Raw genomic sequence first — 16124 nt, 5'->3', positions numbered from 1 at the left:
GGGAAGGGTCAAGACAAGGAAGACATATAAAGAACCCATGGACAAAGACAGTGTTGTGGGGAGGATTGAATGTGGGAAATGGGTAGGGCAGGGGAGAGTAATGGGGGAAAGTGGGGACAGCTGTAATTGAATAACAATTAAAAAAAGGACTTTTTTAAAAGAGAGGGAGAAGGGAGAAAGAGAGAGAAACATCAGTGTAGAAGAGAAACATCGGTTGCCTCCTGTATGCACTCTGACCAGGGATACAAACCACAACCTCGGTGTGTGCCATGACTGGGAATTGAACCCACAACCTTTTGGTGTATGGGGCAATGCTCCAACTAACTGACCCACCTGGCCAAGGTGAAAAGGGCCTTTGATGCTTTCAAAGTCTGGGTGTGTATAGCAAGGTAGAATCGAGGTAGATGTCAGTGAGGGCAATGCAGGCTTCTTGGAACTATGAGTGTACACACCTGTGCGTGTGTGCAGGGAGGGGTACATGGAGAGTTGATTGCTGGTGGCAAATTCAGAAATGTTCATATTGCAAAAAGTAAGTCAAAAGGACAGAATTCTCATTGTAAAGTAATGTTCTTTTTTGCTAAGGGTTTAGTGTAAGTACCCAACCAAGAGAACCTGTGCCCTTAGGCCTCATGGGATCATCGCCTTAGCCCCTTGCCCCACCCTATTCTTGATGTGTGCATCTAAAGCTGTCACTCAGGTGAGAGTTTATTTCCATTTTCAAGTAGCATCTCTTTGGGGCTCTGCTGTGGGTCTAGAACTGTGGTGACAGCTGAGTGATTATCAGCCTGAGTCTGTAGGGACTCCAGGCTGTTGGCAGGTTCAGATACTGCCCCCATGGGTGCAAGAGCACGGGCAGAGCTGAAAGAAGTCAGAGGCTCTGTGTGGTTGGCACACACCTCAGACCTGGGGGCAATGCAGAGACAGGCTGACACACCGCAGTGGAAGGCACATGTGTTGGACCAAAATGGATTAAGTTTAGGGAAAAAAAACACATCTTTATTTATAGATCCACCAGCAAACTTTTGGATTTTTGCTAATCAGATGGCTAATAATATCACAGTATAGTTGTAAGTTCTTGTCTAAATTAAAATATTTTAATTTTAAAATTAAAATATCTTAAAATGTTTTAATTTTTCCTATATGGCAGCAGTCCCCAATCTTTTTGGCACCAGGGACTGGTTTTGTGGGGAGCTGGGTAGACAGGAAGCGGAGCTCATGTGAGTGACACTTCTCTGGCTCACCCACCGCTCACCTCCTGCTGGGTGGCCTGGTTCCTAGCAGGCCACGGACTGGTACTGGTCTTGGTGTTGGGGACCCTGCTATACAGTGTTTCATTTTTTTGTGTGGTTGAGATCATTCTGTGGATACAGAAGGAAAAGATACACCCTCCATACTCTCATTGAGCTCATGTCCTGATCAGGAGACAGGTACCAAACAAATAATTTCCTCCCAATATGATTGAGCCACCATCTGCCTGGAAGGTTGAAGGTCACCTGATGAGAGAGGAAGTGAGGGCTTGGAGGAAGGTGTGATCAGGGGGCCAGGACAACCTGGGGACAGACTAGTCTGAAGGTAGGACTAAGGAGAGATGAGGCCAGGGCTGGACTGGGAGAGCCCAAATCCCAGGATAAAATGCTGACTCGGCCTTTCTTCCTGGGGCAGCTGGCACTGTGGAATCATTTAATGTAGAGGGGATATTGTCTGTGTTTTAGGAAGGGACACTGGTAGCTCTTAGAGAGTAGAGTGGAGTGACTAGCAGGGAAGAAGGTTCACAAGTCAGGACTTGGAGCTAACCTCTTTGGGACCCTCTGGAGCGGGAGGTCAGTGCAGCCGCAGCAGGGAGTCAGGGAGCAGGGCCCTCAGGGGGCCCTCCATTATTCCCTGCACCCAGCTGGGTCTGTAAAGGGAGGTGCCCTCCCATGGAGCAAACCACATCCTCCTGCAGATGCTGTTCCTCCCCATGCTGTGGGGTGAGGATGACATCCTTTTCCACAGACCCTAAGCACTGCCATTGTCCACAAGGGAACCCCTGGGGCCCTCAGTACAATGGTCACCCTAGGCTGGGAGAACAGATGAGAGCTTTTTGTAAAAAAATGTTTTAATTCATCATTTTTATTGGGTCTTTTCAGGGCTTAATATTCATTCGTTTACTTAATAAATAATGATTGAGCACATCCTCCATGTCAGGTACTATTCTAAATGCTGGGAATGAAACAAGTAAAGAGGCTTGTTCCCCAAAACTTATGTAAACATTGTAGAAAGAGGGGGGGTTGCTGTGGAGTAAAAAGGGAAACAAACTACCAGTAATGATGCCATCAAGGACACGCAGTCTGTGTCTCCCTTGATCATCAGTGTATTTCTTTTTAGGCTTGTTTATGCTTTTTAAAACAACATGGTTGGGATCAAACTGTTCAGTCAGTTGTGTGCCCAGCTCTTTGTAAATACCGCCTTAGAGACCCACACAGGCCTTGTCATGCATGTACCCTGTACTTACACAGCCGCGCACTAGGGGCTGTAGACTGTAGCTGGCGATTGGCTGTAGTAAATGACAGTGTGTGGAACATCTCTGTACACAAACTTATTTCTCTCCTTCCTGTTCTGTTCTCAGGCTAGATTCCAGATGCAGGGTGCCTATTTCAGGGTCTATGGGTATTTTCAAGGCTTTTACTGGATTGTTTTACAAAAGAAGCAGATCAATTTATGGCCCCCTCCCTCCAGCAGTATATCAGAGGAGGACAGAATTCTACCCAGAGCACTTTTGCACCCATACCCCTGGGAGCATTGCTGATGAGCACCAGGAGTGGCAGCTTGCGTGACCTGTACAGGTGGCGGGCCCAGGCCTCCAGTGTGTGGCATGTGCCTCCCAGAGGAAGGTGCTGACTCTTCTCCTTTTTGCTCCCACAGGCTGTGGACCCCTCCTCTGTTGCCTTGGTGACCCTCGGCTCCTCAAAAGAGATGCTATTGGAAGGAGGTCCCAGGCCCTGGGTCCTCGAGCCATCCAAGTTCTTTCGAAACGTCACCTCTGAGGACACACACAGCATCAGCCTGGCTCTCTTTGGGCCCCCTGCCTCCCGTAATTATCAGCAACACTGGATCCTTGTGACCTGCCAAGCCTTGGGTGAACAGGTGAGAAGGCAGCTACCCCCCACACCCATCTTGCCCAGAGAGAGGCGTGGAAAGTCCCCTCTCTCAAGTACCCCTTGAGTACCCTGCTGTACTCCCAGCATCATTTTATTTAATCTTTGAAGTAACCCTGAGAGAGAGCGGCTGCTGCTGCTATACTCATTTCATAGACAAACGGCAGGTCAGTGAGGTGGAATGACTTAGTGAACACAGCAGGCCAAGCAGGGTGTGGCAGTTGGGACACACCCCACCCCGTTCCACACATGCCGGCTTTGATAGAGCTAGTTTGCCCTGGCTCCCTTTCAGCAACCTGGTGACCTGTTCTCTCTCCAGGCTTCAGCACTCCCCACCACCAGATCAGGAGTGAGCCAAGGTTAGGGGCACATAGTCAGATGCCTCCAGAGCAGGCAGGTCTTGTAAAAGGTGAAGTTCAGGGCCGGGTATGGCAGATCTCTTGGTGTTTCAGGATAATCTGGGAATGCCAATATTTTTTCTGTAAAATCTCTTAATTTTTATTTCTTTAATCCTGGAAACCAAGAAATTAGGAGACTAGCTAGGCTGAACAATAGATGTCTGTGATCTGAACACCCTCAGGGCTGGGATCACCTGGATCAAGGGGCAGCTTGCAGTTCAGGGCCCTGTGCCTAGAGGTCCCTATTCTCAGGACCCTGCTCTCGTCTGGCTCGCAGTATGGCCACACCACTGCATGCTCAGGGTGCCGGGAAGCTGGAAAATAGGGAGCAAGGTAGGAGGCCAGCATAGATCAAAAGGAGAGAGAACCCATTTCTTTGGAGAAGTGAAGAGTATTCTTGTGTGTTTAACAGGGCAAAGAATGGCAGTTGATGTTAAAACACACAAACACATGCATGTCAAGGCGCCCTCGTGAAGTCGGCCACACTGAGACTGCCTGGGTGTGAGCAGACAACATGCACAGTGAAAGGTCCTCCTTCCCACTGGCTTTGTTTAAAAAGAAGAATAAGAAAAATAAATAGGTAATAATAAATAATAACATGATAAGAATAAATGTAATCAAGAACTACGTTAGAGAAGTTTCTTATCCCTGGCTTGGTCATCTGCCCCCCTCCCCACCCCCAGGCTGTCAGAGTCGGACCCTCCAGTGCCACTCCCACTGCATTGGTCTCTGTGTTGCTTCCTTGGCTTGTCAGGCTGGAGGCAGAAACCCTGCATGTCAGGGTGGAAACTGCCCTTTGTCCTGCCTCAAGGTCAGGAAGGGTGAGGGGCTTCTAGATCAGACCATTCCTTCCTGCAGAAAGTGTGTCAGTGAGGGGCCAGGGCCGCTTCCTTTTCTCACCCACTCCACAGTCTCAGTCTGTTGGCAGACATTCCCTCATACCTGCACCTCACTGTGATGAAGGTTTTCAAGTCAGTGTGGACCCTTCAAACTTAGGAATTTGCTCATGCAACAGTGGGATTTTCATAGGGTGCTGGGAAGCCACATGGTACTACTGATCCACCTCCTCCCTGGGCCAAGGAGCAAGCAGTGGTTCTGGCTGATGTCTGCAGAGGGCACTAGGGGCTCCCATCTCCCAGCACATGTCACTGGACCTTTGTGACCCCTATGAGATGTAGATATTGTCATCATTTCCATTCTGCAGAAAAGCAAACTGCCCCATGGAGCTGGGTGGTCGGGCAAGGTGCACAATAGAGCACTGTTCCTTCTCACTGCTCCTGTTACCCCACCAGGTCATTGCCCTCTCGGTGGGGAACAAGCCCAGCATCACCAACCCCTTTCCTGCGCTGGAGCCTGCCGTGGTGAAATTCGTGTGTGCCTCACCCTCCAGGATCACCCTGATGCCTGTCTACGCCAGCCCCCAGCTGGGACTGTCGTGTCCACTGCTGCAGCAGAACAAACAAGTGGTGAGTGAACACTGCTCAATGATAGTAATGGCTCAGTGCATGCCACCTTGATCTCTACACTCAGCCAGCCCTGCACCACGGGTGCTTTTATGTAAGTTTTACATATGGATGGTCCCAAGACCTGGAGAAATGACAAGACTCAAGTCCCAGCTGTTAGTGGAAGCACCAGGTGAAAGTAGAGAGCCTCTGACCCTGGACTGAGCTGCCTGTCTCTGCACAGCACTTGGCAGTTTATAGAAATCTTTTTTTACTGTGTCTCAAGGATGTTAAGGTTGAGGGTCTGTTGCTGGTGAACAGTGTGTGTGGTCAGAGTGGGAACTGCCAAAAACAGGTGACAAGCTATAGTATTCTTCACAGGTCTGAGAGACATAGGAACAGTGTTTCAAACATAAATGTCAGGAGAGAGAAGAAAGTCACTTGGAGGTTACTCTGACAGCAAGGGTGTAAGGTGAAATCACAGATCTGGTCCTTTTGGGGTTGCAGCCAACCAACCCCCTTTCTCTAAGACACTCAGAGACCAGGTAACTAAATAGAGGATTTGGAAGTCCCCCTGTTCAGGTGTATGAGCATGCTGCAGCTAGCCCCAGCCCCCTTTCAGAGATGGAGAGTCGGCTTCTTTTCAACCATTCTTTTGACATTTATTTGTTTGTTGAGCACCTCTTCTGTGCCAGACACAGTTCTAGGTTCTGGAACACAGGTAATCAGACGTGTGAGGCACCTGCCTCACAGAGCTAATGAGAGACACGATGGGGCAGCGAGTGGGAAGCACTGTGGAGGAAGTGAAATAGAGTGTGGGGCAGTTGCCAGGGGAAGCTGCCTCAGATGTAGCTCAGAAAGGCCTCGGAGCAGAGGGTACATACCCCTTCGGGCCCCTCGGCTGAGAAGAGCTGAGGTAAGGGTGTCCCAGGCAGGTAGAACAGCAAGTGCAAAGATCCGGAGGCCAGGAGGCCAGACAAGGTTCTCTGTGTCCCTGTGCCCACACAATAATCAGAAAAGTTATTTGTGCCAAGAATTTTGACCTCTATGCCTCCTTGACCATCATCAGGACCAAGTTCCTCGCACCCCTTCCCAGGTTTGCCCACGGGACCCAGAGATGGGCAGGGTCCCAAAGGCAGAACAGATCTGCCCAGCTCCAAGCTCATTGCCTCCTCAGTGGCCTCTGAAGCTGCTTCTCTTCTCCCAGCCCCAGCTCTGTGTCCTCTGTACTCTGCCTTAGTGGCATCAAGATGGGACTCTTGGCTTTCTGCAGTTCTCCAGAGAACACTCAGTGTGGGTCTTCTTCATGCCTAAGGGAACCTGTCTGAAGCTCTTTATATCAGTAGCCTCTCCCTGCACTGGCAGTCTTCAGGATTTGGGAGTTACATTGCTACTGGGTGAAGGTCAGGGTGGCTTTATAGTTGTGAATCTCTTCAAAGCTCCAGGGAAGGCACCTGCCTCCCATGTCTGGGACTTGTGAACAGTTCTGCCATCTGACATGTGACTCTCAGCCTCCATGTCTCCTGCACATTGAGTTCAACTTTTCCTCCCACTGTTCCGCAATCAGTGGGTGGGTTTTTGCCTTCTCTTGGATGTTACTGCTTACTCAGCTCTGAGACAGATGGGTGTGTGAGCTTCTCCACTGTTCCTGGACATGGGTCCCATAAGTGTTGGTACCTTGATGACATCACTTAAAAGTGGGGATTTTTTGTCCTCAGCCTCAGAGCACTCTCCAACCTACTCCTGCAAGGACTGGGCGAGGAATATCCCACTCCTGTGCCCTCTGGACAAGTGAGAAGAGTGGGGCTCAGAGCCCTGAGAAGCCAGCATTGACCCCAAGGTCAGGCCAGGGCGTTTGTGGCACGGAGTGGATGGCCATCTTTCCTAACTGAAATTGTGTGTGTTCAGGAAAAGAAATTTTTATTTCCCTGACTTTGATGACCATTGAGGTGAATGTCCTGAAAGTTTTACATTTTAAATCACTCTTATGTATTTGGTAAATTATCCTTTGATGAAAGAAGAAAATTACATTAATTCTAGACTCTGGGAAAACCTGGCCTGCAGGGTCCACAGGGTGTGAGGCTGCGCACATCTATAGTCTGAGCGTTAGGGGCCAAGCAGTGCCCTCTATGCGGGTTCGCCTCGTCTGAATGATCATGGGGGACAGTGGCTTCCTGGAGTTGTAGTAGGAGAAAAATATGACTGGATGTAAGGTGTTCGGAGCGGTAACTGTGACGCTTTTTACATTGTTCTCTGTTTGAGCCTGCCTATGACTTCCCACTCACTCAGAGGAAGAGCCCTGTCTCCTGTGACTGCAGGGCTGAGTCCTCCACGTCACTCTTTCTCTGTCACCCACTTCATCCTTGCGTGGGAGCCCTGTCACCCATGAGCACGCTGGAATGGTCCCTGCTTGGGTCTCTGACTTATGCATGTTGGGTTATGCGTGTGCATGATGCGTGGAGGGAAGGTGGTTTTAATTAACAGGGTACCCATTTTAAGAGGCTGGGAGCATTCCTGCTCTGAACTGCCCTCATCCACAGAGCACAGAAAACCAGCCACCCCCAGGAAGATTAAATTCCAAAACCATGCCCACAAGTCCCATTATTGCTTATCTGCAGCCCAGCATTGTTACTCAGGCTCTCTGGTACTAAAATTGCCATCACCTCGCAGCAGCTATCTGGTCACAGTCTGCTCTGGGCATCATAGGGGTCTATGGGTGCTGTTCCTTCTCTTCAAGGTGCTAGAGTGGTTGGTGACCAAAAACTGGGAGACCCCCCCCCATATAAGTGACACTCCTCTTCACCGGTTCAGGTCTCTCCTCTGGCCCGCAGAGCACAGGCTGGCAGCAGGAACAGCAATAGCGGCTGCAGCAGCAGCTCCACTGACGGCCAGCACTGGAGGAGCTCCTGTGGGCTGCTGGGCTCTGGGTGGGAGGCCGCTTCCCATGTAGGGGTGGAGCATGGGGCTTGCCTCCCAGCTGTGGCACTTGGGTCTACCTGCTTAGGCCTTCTCTCCTTCTTTGTTCCTGCTGCCCTGGCTGTACTCCAAGCAGGCCCTGGAGTGCTGGGGTAGTGGCACTGGCAACCTCTGGGAACCTGAGCTTCTGCTGGCCAACCAGACCAGAGAGGAGAGAGGGCTGCAAAGAAGTGTGTGGTGTGTCTGCACTCTCCTTTCTAAGTCCGTCCCCAGAACCCCCTGTGTGGCCTACCTGTGCAGTTGCCCTGGTTGCTGAGGTAATGTAGCTGGTTTGGCTGCCACAGTGCAGCTGCCTCTCATGTGCCATCCTTGGCATTTCCCAAAACCCTCTCCCATTTCTGGATGGGACGTGGACCCTTATTACAATATTTCTGTTCCCTTCTCCTCCCTACCCCCAAGCACTAAATGTTATTGAATGTTGTAAAATGTACACATTTCCTTTCTTCTTTGTGACCCTCTATGAGGGAGGCCTGCTCAGGAGCTCAGTGAATGTGATGGGTGAATCAGCGTGGAGAAGGGCTCACCGTGCTTGTGTCCCTGTTGTCTTCTGCCCATGACTCTTGATAGTGCAGATGCTCGAGAAGCCAAGTGGGGACTCTGCTAAGGAAAGGGCAGAGGGGATGGTGCCGACCTGGAGAGCAGGTGCCCTTTGGAGGACAGCCTCTCACTCGGCTCCAGCCCATTCAACCCCAGACTGGCCTAACCTCATTTTCAAAATGAAAACCAATCAGACTAAGTACAGCTTCCCTGACTTTAAACATCAGCTTTTCTCCTAGGGAGCGGAGCCTGACTCTCCATAGTCTGCACCCTCAGGGTCTACACAGAGTTGTCTCTCTTGACTGAAAGATGCTGGCCAGGCAGTGGAGCACAGCTCTGCATTGGATTGCATGTGTCATAGACCTTGCTCACAAGGAAATAATGGACTTTGAACGTGAACTTGCCATGTAGTCATCAGTCCTGGGGTTCTAGAGCCGAGAGCCAATTAGACGTGGCCCCTGTGACTTATGGTATCATTAGGGGACCTTGAGAAAGTTATATCCTTGCCATGCATCCTGGGTGCAGTATCAATTTAACTATTTTACACCTCTCCAAAGCTGGAGGCTGCCCAAGACACATTTGCAGAGTAAATGATTGGCAAGGCCAGATGCTAGAATGGAGCTAACCAAAAACAGTTGGAGTGACAGAACAGAACCACACTCTGGCCTGACCCTGGTACTTTGAGCAGATCGTCCCATGTTCAGGTCACTGCAGCTGAGCACCAGTCACATACAAGGAGACTAATGAGCCATCCGAGCCTCACTCTTGTACCAGGAAGAGGCTGCACACTGTCAGGTGAGGCCTGTGGGCTTTAAAAGCAGACCAACAGAGTTCTGCCCCTAAGCTTGTGTGACCTTGGGCCAGTTACTAATGTATCTGAGCCTCACCCTCCCCATCTGTAAAATAGGGATGATATTGTTGCCTAAAATGGCCATTGGGAGGATCTAGTAAGCTTGTGAGCATGCTTGACACACAGTAATAATGTCCTTCCCTGGGAGAGCAGGAAGAAGGGAACGGCAGTCGTGTTTCACCCAGGATTGCATCTAGGGAAAGGAGTAGGGCACCCAGAACATGCCCCTGTCATAGGTCCTGACTTGCATATACTTAAGAAATCCTTTGCATTCTCAGGTAGTTGTGCTGAGTGGCATTAACAGTTTGCAACATGGTTTTTGGTTTGGTGTACTCCAGGGGCAAGAGAGCTAGGATTGGTGGAGGAGCCATGCTGGGGAGGTGGTTGTCTGGGGGCTGCATCAGTCAGGGCAGACGTGAGGCTGCAGTGACAAGCAGCCCCAAGTCCCAGTGGCTTCACATAGTACAGGTTTACTTCTGCTCACACTGCCTTTGCATCCAGGTGGGCTGGGGGACCCTGCTGTGTGTATTGTGGTCTTCCTTCCCAGACTTAAATGTGAGCATTGCCAAGTTGAACATGGCCAGGTGGCACTGTGCTAACTAGGAAAGCTTAGCAGATTCTATTCTGGCTACTAAAGCTCTGCCTCCTGGAATTGCCTCACAATACTTGTCACACTTCACTAGCCAAAGTAAATGACATGGTCACTCCTAAGCACACAGGCCAGAGAAATACAGTCTTTCCTTCTGAACCCGTGCCTGAAAGTGCACTGGACACATTTGTGGCCATTGCTGAGAACTGACATGTTTCCCTATGTATGCATTAGTTACAGTGAGCCAGGCCCTTTAAAGTGATCGCACATGAAACCCTTTTAAAACACAGTCCTAGGAGGTGGGTTTTGTTGTGATTCTCATTTCACAGATGTTGAAACCAAGGTTCCAGAAAGTCTGCAGCTTGCCTGGGTGGAAAGAAGTGGAACTGGGGTTCAAGTCCAAGCTGTGGGACCCAGATGTCTAGGTGCTTAGGGTCCCTGCTTTGCTGCTCACCCCACCTGTCCTCATGTTCTTTGGGTAGGGAGGGAAAAGGATGAACCAGCTGCTGGGGGGCGGTGGGAGGTGGGGCTAATTCAGCATGGGTTCCAAGGTACAGGTTTCTCCGGGATGGAGAGGTGAGGGTAGGTGGTAGAATTCAGGGTTTGGAACTGAATCCTATAGGTGTGCCACTTGGCTGCTGAGTTGCCTTTGAATGTTCCTTCCCTTTTGTGGGACCCTGTTTCCTCTCCCTTAATATGTGTGTGACAGCTCCTAACATCCCTGGGACATTTCAGGAGCAAAGAGCTTTGCAAGAGCCTTGCAAACTCAGTGGCTCTGGGGCATTTTCAGGGTTGGAATTGGCATTCCTTTTAAACCACTAGGGGACATATCCTGGAGGGGTGGAGGTGTGTGGGGGGCAGAGAGGAAGTGAAAAGGATTTGGAAAGGTGAGGGCTGAGAGGAAGGACAGCAGCCTGGCTGGTGTGGGGAAGTCCAGGACAGAGTCTCCCAACTTTGGCACTGTTGACATTTTGGATCAGATTCTGTAGTCTTGTGGTGTTGACCTGTGCACTGTAGGGTGTTCAGCAGCACCCTTGACTTCCACCCACTAAAAGAAATGCTTTTAGACATTGTCAAAGCCCTTTGCCCCCATTGAAGACAGTGTACTAGCGTAAGAGGCCAGGTTGGACATGACTATGGGCAGGCACTCTGATCGCCAGGCAGTACTGAGGGTTGGTTAGTGGCTCACTCCAAGTTCCTCACCAACACCCTCATGAGCGCATAAGGCAGCCAGCCAGATTCAGGGTACATCATGTGGTCACAGGTGGCTATGCCAATTTGGTCTTCAGTGTTCACTCTGAACGTTGTACCAATTGTGGCCTGGGCATGGCCATGGCACCTGACCTTGGTTTCTTGCAGGTCCCAGTCTCCAGCCACCGCAACCCCCTCCTGGACCTGGTTGCCTATGACCAGCAGGGCCGCAGATTCAACAACTTCAGCTCTCTGAGCATCCAGTGGGAATCTACGAGGCCATTGCTGGCCAGCATTGAGCTTGATCTGCCCATGCAGCTGGTGTCCCAAGATGATGGGAGTGGCCAGAAGAAGTTGCACGGTAAGCTGGGGTGGTGAGCCCACTGGCCCAGGACAGGAGGACAGAGCAGTGAAACCCTACAGATGAGATGTGTCCTGAGGAGTGCTGGAGGCTGTTGGGAGCTGTTGTCTGAGCCTCCCTTTATCTAGGACAAAAACTTAAGGAGCATGTGAACTCACTAGTTTTCTTTAATCCTGTGATATTCTGTTTCAGAGATGGGGAAACAGGCTCAGGGCACATCAGAGGTGACCCACAAGTCCCAGGTTGTACAGCATATCATCCTGTCTCTAGGGCTGTGCTGTATATGCTGCCTTCACAAACCCCACAGCCAAGAGTTAAGCCCATCTTCTCCAAAGCATCTTAAGCTGCTTTGTGGAACCTTGCTCAGGGCCTGTTAACCCTTATGGTACATACAGTTTCAATAAACAGCTATTTTTAGGACTGTGGAAGGTTTAAAACTACAAGTAAAAGGAGGGAGGGGGTGTTTCAGAGGCAGCAATGGTGCAAAAAAATGACATGAGCTTCCCCTCTTCCTGGACTCAGGTTTGCAGGCCATTTCAGTTCACAAGGCATCCGGAACCACAGCCATCTCTGCCACTGTGACTGGCTATCAGCAGTCCCACCTCCGTGCAGCCAATGTGAAGCAGCCGGTATCTCTCAGGGCACACTGGTGGTCGGGGATCCTTCTGCTCTGCCCACGTTCTCCCTGTGTCCTAATGTCCTGAGCCGCCTCATTGGGCCACATCCCCCAGTTTACTACCCCCATTCCTGAACTGGGTATGGTGGGTTCACCTGAATTAGTGATCCTCCCTGCTGGGCTCCTGCCTCCAGTCTCCCCCACTCCACATTCCTTGCACTCAGGTGACTTAGAGGGATCTGGTGCCACCTTTCGGCTGCAGCACACAGCTTTGGGAGCCCTCAGACCTTCTGGCTGAAGCTGTCTTCATTCTCAGGCAGGACTTGCCTACCCAGACTCTTGTCCTTGATGGACCTGGCTTACCCCACCTGGCATGCCTGGGTGGTTCAGGTTGTCATGCCTTTGAACCCACAGTTCCTGCTGCTTGGAATGCTATTCCCTCCCTCCTTTTACTCTTCTCTAGCAGGTGGCTTCCTATTCTTTTAGTTCCATCCACAGTATGAAACCCCATGTAGAAAGTTCCCTGAGCTTAGGTCACAGAGCAGCTGCTTTTGCCCCAGGTCTCAGAGCCCCTCGGGCTCCCTGCTCTCGTGGTACAGATCCCTCCCCACCCTGACACACACGTATACACTGTTGCCACCATCTGCATGCACATGTGGCCCATCTACTAGACCACACCTCAACAAAGCAGCATCTCACCAGGCCCCAGCAGAGGCGCTGCCAGTGAGTGGCAGATGGGTTCCCCCAGAACGGTGCTGCCTGGATAACACCCACCCTTTCGTGGAAGAGGGGTGGCAATCAACTTAGATTTTGAGTAGGGCGGAGGCAGCAGATAACAACTATGAAGAGAATGTGGGGTCCAACTCCAAGAAACCCTAAATGCCAGGATGAGGAACTTGAATTGTCTCCTGGGTCGTGGGGAGCAGGGGACACTTTGGAAGATGGTGTCACCCTAGTGGGAGCAACACTAGGAGGCTGGCCTGGAGTGGGTAGACCTGAGGAGCACACCTGTGCCTGTTCCTGATGGCTTAGGTCCTCAGTCATCCCACTAGCACCAGGGGTTCCTCGGCTGGTGGTGGCTTCATGTACCTCCTTGATGGGGTGCCTATGCCCAAGCAGGTACCCTCTTCAGGGCCTCTGCTCTTATACTCTTTGCCCTATGGGCTTTTATTGACAGCATTCATACCTTCACTTCCTGAGTCTCTGCTCACCTGAGAATCCTTCCCCCTCTAGTACCTATCAAGGCCCCTTCAGCCTCCACCACGCTCACATCTTTGTCAGCCTTTTACTTTTTCTCTTTAGTCCTTGTGCTAGAATACATCTCCCAGAAGCAGGCTACTGTCCCTCTAGTGCCTAACACAGTGCCTAGCACATGGTAGGTATTCATATGTGTGAACATATGAGTGGGTTGGAACTGAGTCTGGTCCAGCAGTCTCCCTGAAATGACATGTGGCAGGAAATAGAGATACTTAAATATGCACATGGCCTAAGGAGTGAGGGCTGAGCTTGCTCCCTTGTGAGTGTAATCTGAGGACACCTGCACAGTACCACCTATGCTTAGGCTGATCAGGCACCTGTCCCTGACATGTGGGACTACAGCTGGCCATTTGCTGTGTGCCCCCTGCTTTCCAGCTGTGTGTGTGAACTGCCCCTTACATGGAGCCTGGCAGGTAGGATGGGGGTACTTTCCTTAGTAGGATTATGAGATGCCTCAAAGAAATATGGCCTCTCAGCTGGGCTCCTGCATGGCTTCACTGGGGCTTGTGTCCCAGACATAACAAGGGCTCTGTGGTGACACCAGGACCTGGGGCCTCTGTCCCGCTCTTCCCAGGGGGTGGGAGGTAGTAGGCCTGTGGGCTGCACAGGGTTGACCTGTTGCCTCCTGGATCTGATGGTGCTGGCCTTGCTCTTCAGCACGACCCTCTTGTGCCTGTGTCGGCCTCCATAGAACTCATCCTGGTGGAGGATGTGAGGGTGAGTCCGGAAGAGATAACCATCTACAACTACCCTGGAATACAGGTACAGCCCTTCCCCTGCCACCTTGCTGCCTGGACATGGCCCATTGGGTTGGCAGTTCTGGCCTCCCAGCCTGACCCTCCTTGCAGGCAGAGCTGCACATCAGAGAAGGCTCCGGCTACTTCTTCCTCAACACCAGCACCGCAGATGTTGTCAAAGTGGCCTACCAGGAAGCCAAGGGCAGTGCCATGGTGAGTGTGGGCTCTCATCTCCACGGTCCGGATGGCTGTGGGTTCATGATTGATTTAAAAGCTGGCACTTGATCATATCAGCTGCAGTTTGTGAGATCTTTGAATTCTCTGATTCACTGGTGATAAACGTTAGTCATTTGCTCACTTTTGTGATTTTATTTCATATCCACAAATTACCTACACTATTAGTTAACTAATGATTTCCTTTCAATTTTTATTAAGATTAAATACCCTTATATAAAGCACCACTATAACAACCATAAAGTTGCCTTTAAAAGATGTGTTAGCTTTTTCTACTTTTTCCACATTCCTTTCTTGATCCTCTCCCTATTCTTGCAAATTTGGCATCTTTGTCCACTGCATGGAAGAGTTTAGCATTCTACTTTTTCAATTATTTTATCCTAAGTTTTTTCCCCATGTTGCTGTGTAGGCTGGCTGTTTATTTCTGTGCAACCATTTGTACTCAGCCATTTTCTCCTTGTGGATCGTTTGGGTAGTTTAAGTGTTTTTGTTTTTGTTTTTCAGTAACCCTATAATTAAAGCAAAGAGTAAAAACAAACACCAATGACAACTGAACTTTTTTTAAAGGGAAACTCTCACTACTGAATGTGTCAAACCACTCCCATAAACCGTAAATACAGGCAGCCAAAAACACAAACAGTGATGACACTGAACTGCCTGTGAGGTGGGACAGGTATAAAGTGAGTGAGTTAAGTCAGCAGGGTGAGAAATGTGTTTGGGGCCTGCTATGCTGTCACCTGATGCTTAGCTTGAGCGGGGGAGTAATAGGCAGTGGCGGGGGGGGGGGGGCGTGGTAAGCTGGAGAGCACAGGTTATGTCTAAGGAAAAGCCACTTTCCATCTTTTGTTGATATTTTTAATAACAGCTTTATCAAGATATAATTTAGATACCATACAAATGAACCATTTAAAATGTACAGCTTACTTGTTGTTAGTATATTCACACAGACATATGGACAGCCATCACCACAGTCAGTTTTAGAGTATTTGCCTCACTTCAGAAAGAAACCCCACACACACACTTTAGCTGTCAACTCTGTGCACTCATACACATACTCATGAAAGGGTCCTGGATCCAGTCAGATGCTTTTCCGTATCTCTTGAGATAATCATGTGGTTTTTTGTTCTTTATTCTTTTGATACGGTGTCTTACAGTAATTGACTTTCAGATATTAAACCAACCTTGCATTCCTAGGAAAACAGCTACTTGGTTATGATATATAATTCATTTTACATGTAACTGGGTTCAGTTTGCTAATATTTTATTGAGGAGTTTATGCTCATATTCATAAGAGATGTTGGTCTGTAGGTTTTTTTTTCTGTGATGTGTTTGATTTGGGTATAAGGGTGATATTGGCTTCATGGGTTGACTTAGAAGTGCTTGCTCTTCTAATTTTTGGAAAAGTTTGTGGAGAATTAGTAACAGTTACTCTTAAATATTTTGTAGAGTTAACCAGTGAAGCCGCCTGGACACAGGCTTTTCTTTGTGGGTAGTTTTTTGATAACCAGTTCAATCTTTCACCTGTTATAGGTCTGTTTGGATTGTTTCTTTCCATCAGTTTTGCCAGCCTGTGTCTTAGGACAATTCAGATCTTTTTGTTATTTGGGTTTGCTTTTTTTTTTTAACATTTTTTACATTCGCCCAGTGGTCAACCCGGGTCTTTAGCTGTCTTGTGGAGAGGATGCTTTTCCACAGTGCAGTCTCTTGGTGAAGGGTAGGGAAGCAAGTCTTAATATTCCTGTTCTTCTCAAAACAGAATCACAGTTGGCAGGACTGTAGGTTTATTGCTGTAAATCAGA

General features: G+C 49.6%; 1 protein-coding gene across 1 annotated transcript in view; it reads left to right on the top strand.

The window, feature by feature from the left end:
- The window catches only part of NUP210 (nucleoporin 210), a 117048-nt gene that overhangs the window by 63219 nt on the left and 37705 nt on the right, over positions 1 to 16124 (top strand). Inside the window, exons 15-20 of the mRNA XM_028504539.2 lie at positions 2905 to 3126; positions 4828 to 5001; positions 11289 to 11481; positions 12004 to 12110; positions 14012 to 14116; positions 14203 to 14304. Of these exons, the coding sequence (XP_028360340.1) occupies positions 2905 to 3126; positions 4828 to 5001; positions 11289 to 11481; positions 12004 to 12110; positions 14012 to 14116; positions 14203 to 14304 (903 nt within the window). The remainder of the gene's footprint in view (positions 1 to 2904; positions 3127 to 4827; positions 5002 to 11288; positions 11482 to 12003; positions 12111 to 14011; positions 14117 to 14202; positions 14305 to 16124) is intronic.

Source organism: Phyllostomus discolor, chromosome 2 (assembly GCF_004126475.2).
Source record: "Phyllostomus discolor isolate MPI-MPIP mPhyDis1 chromosome 2, mPhyDis1.pri.v3, whole genome shotgun sequence".
NCBI classification, from domain to species: domain Eukaryota; kingdom Metazoa; phylum Chordata; class Mammalia; order Chiroptera; family Phyllostomidae; genus Phyllostomus; species Phyllostomus discolor.
Note: the sequence above shows the minus strand (reverse complement) of the source record. Positions and strands in the feature narration are given on the sequence as shown.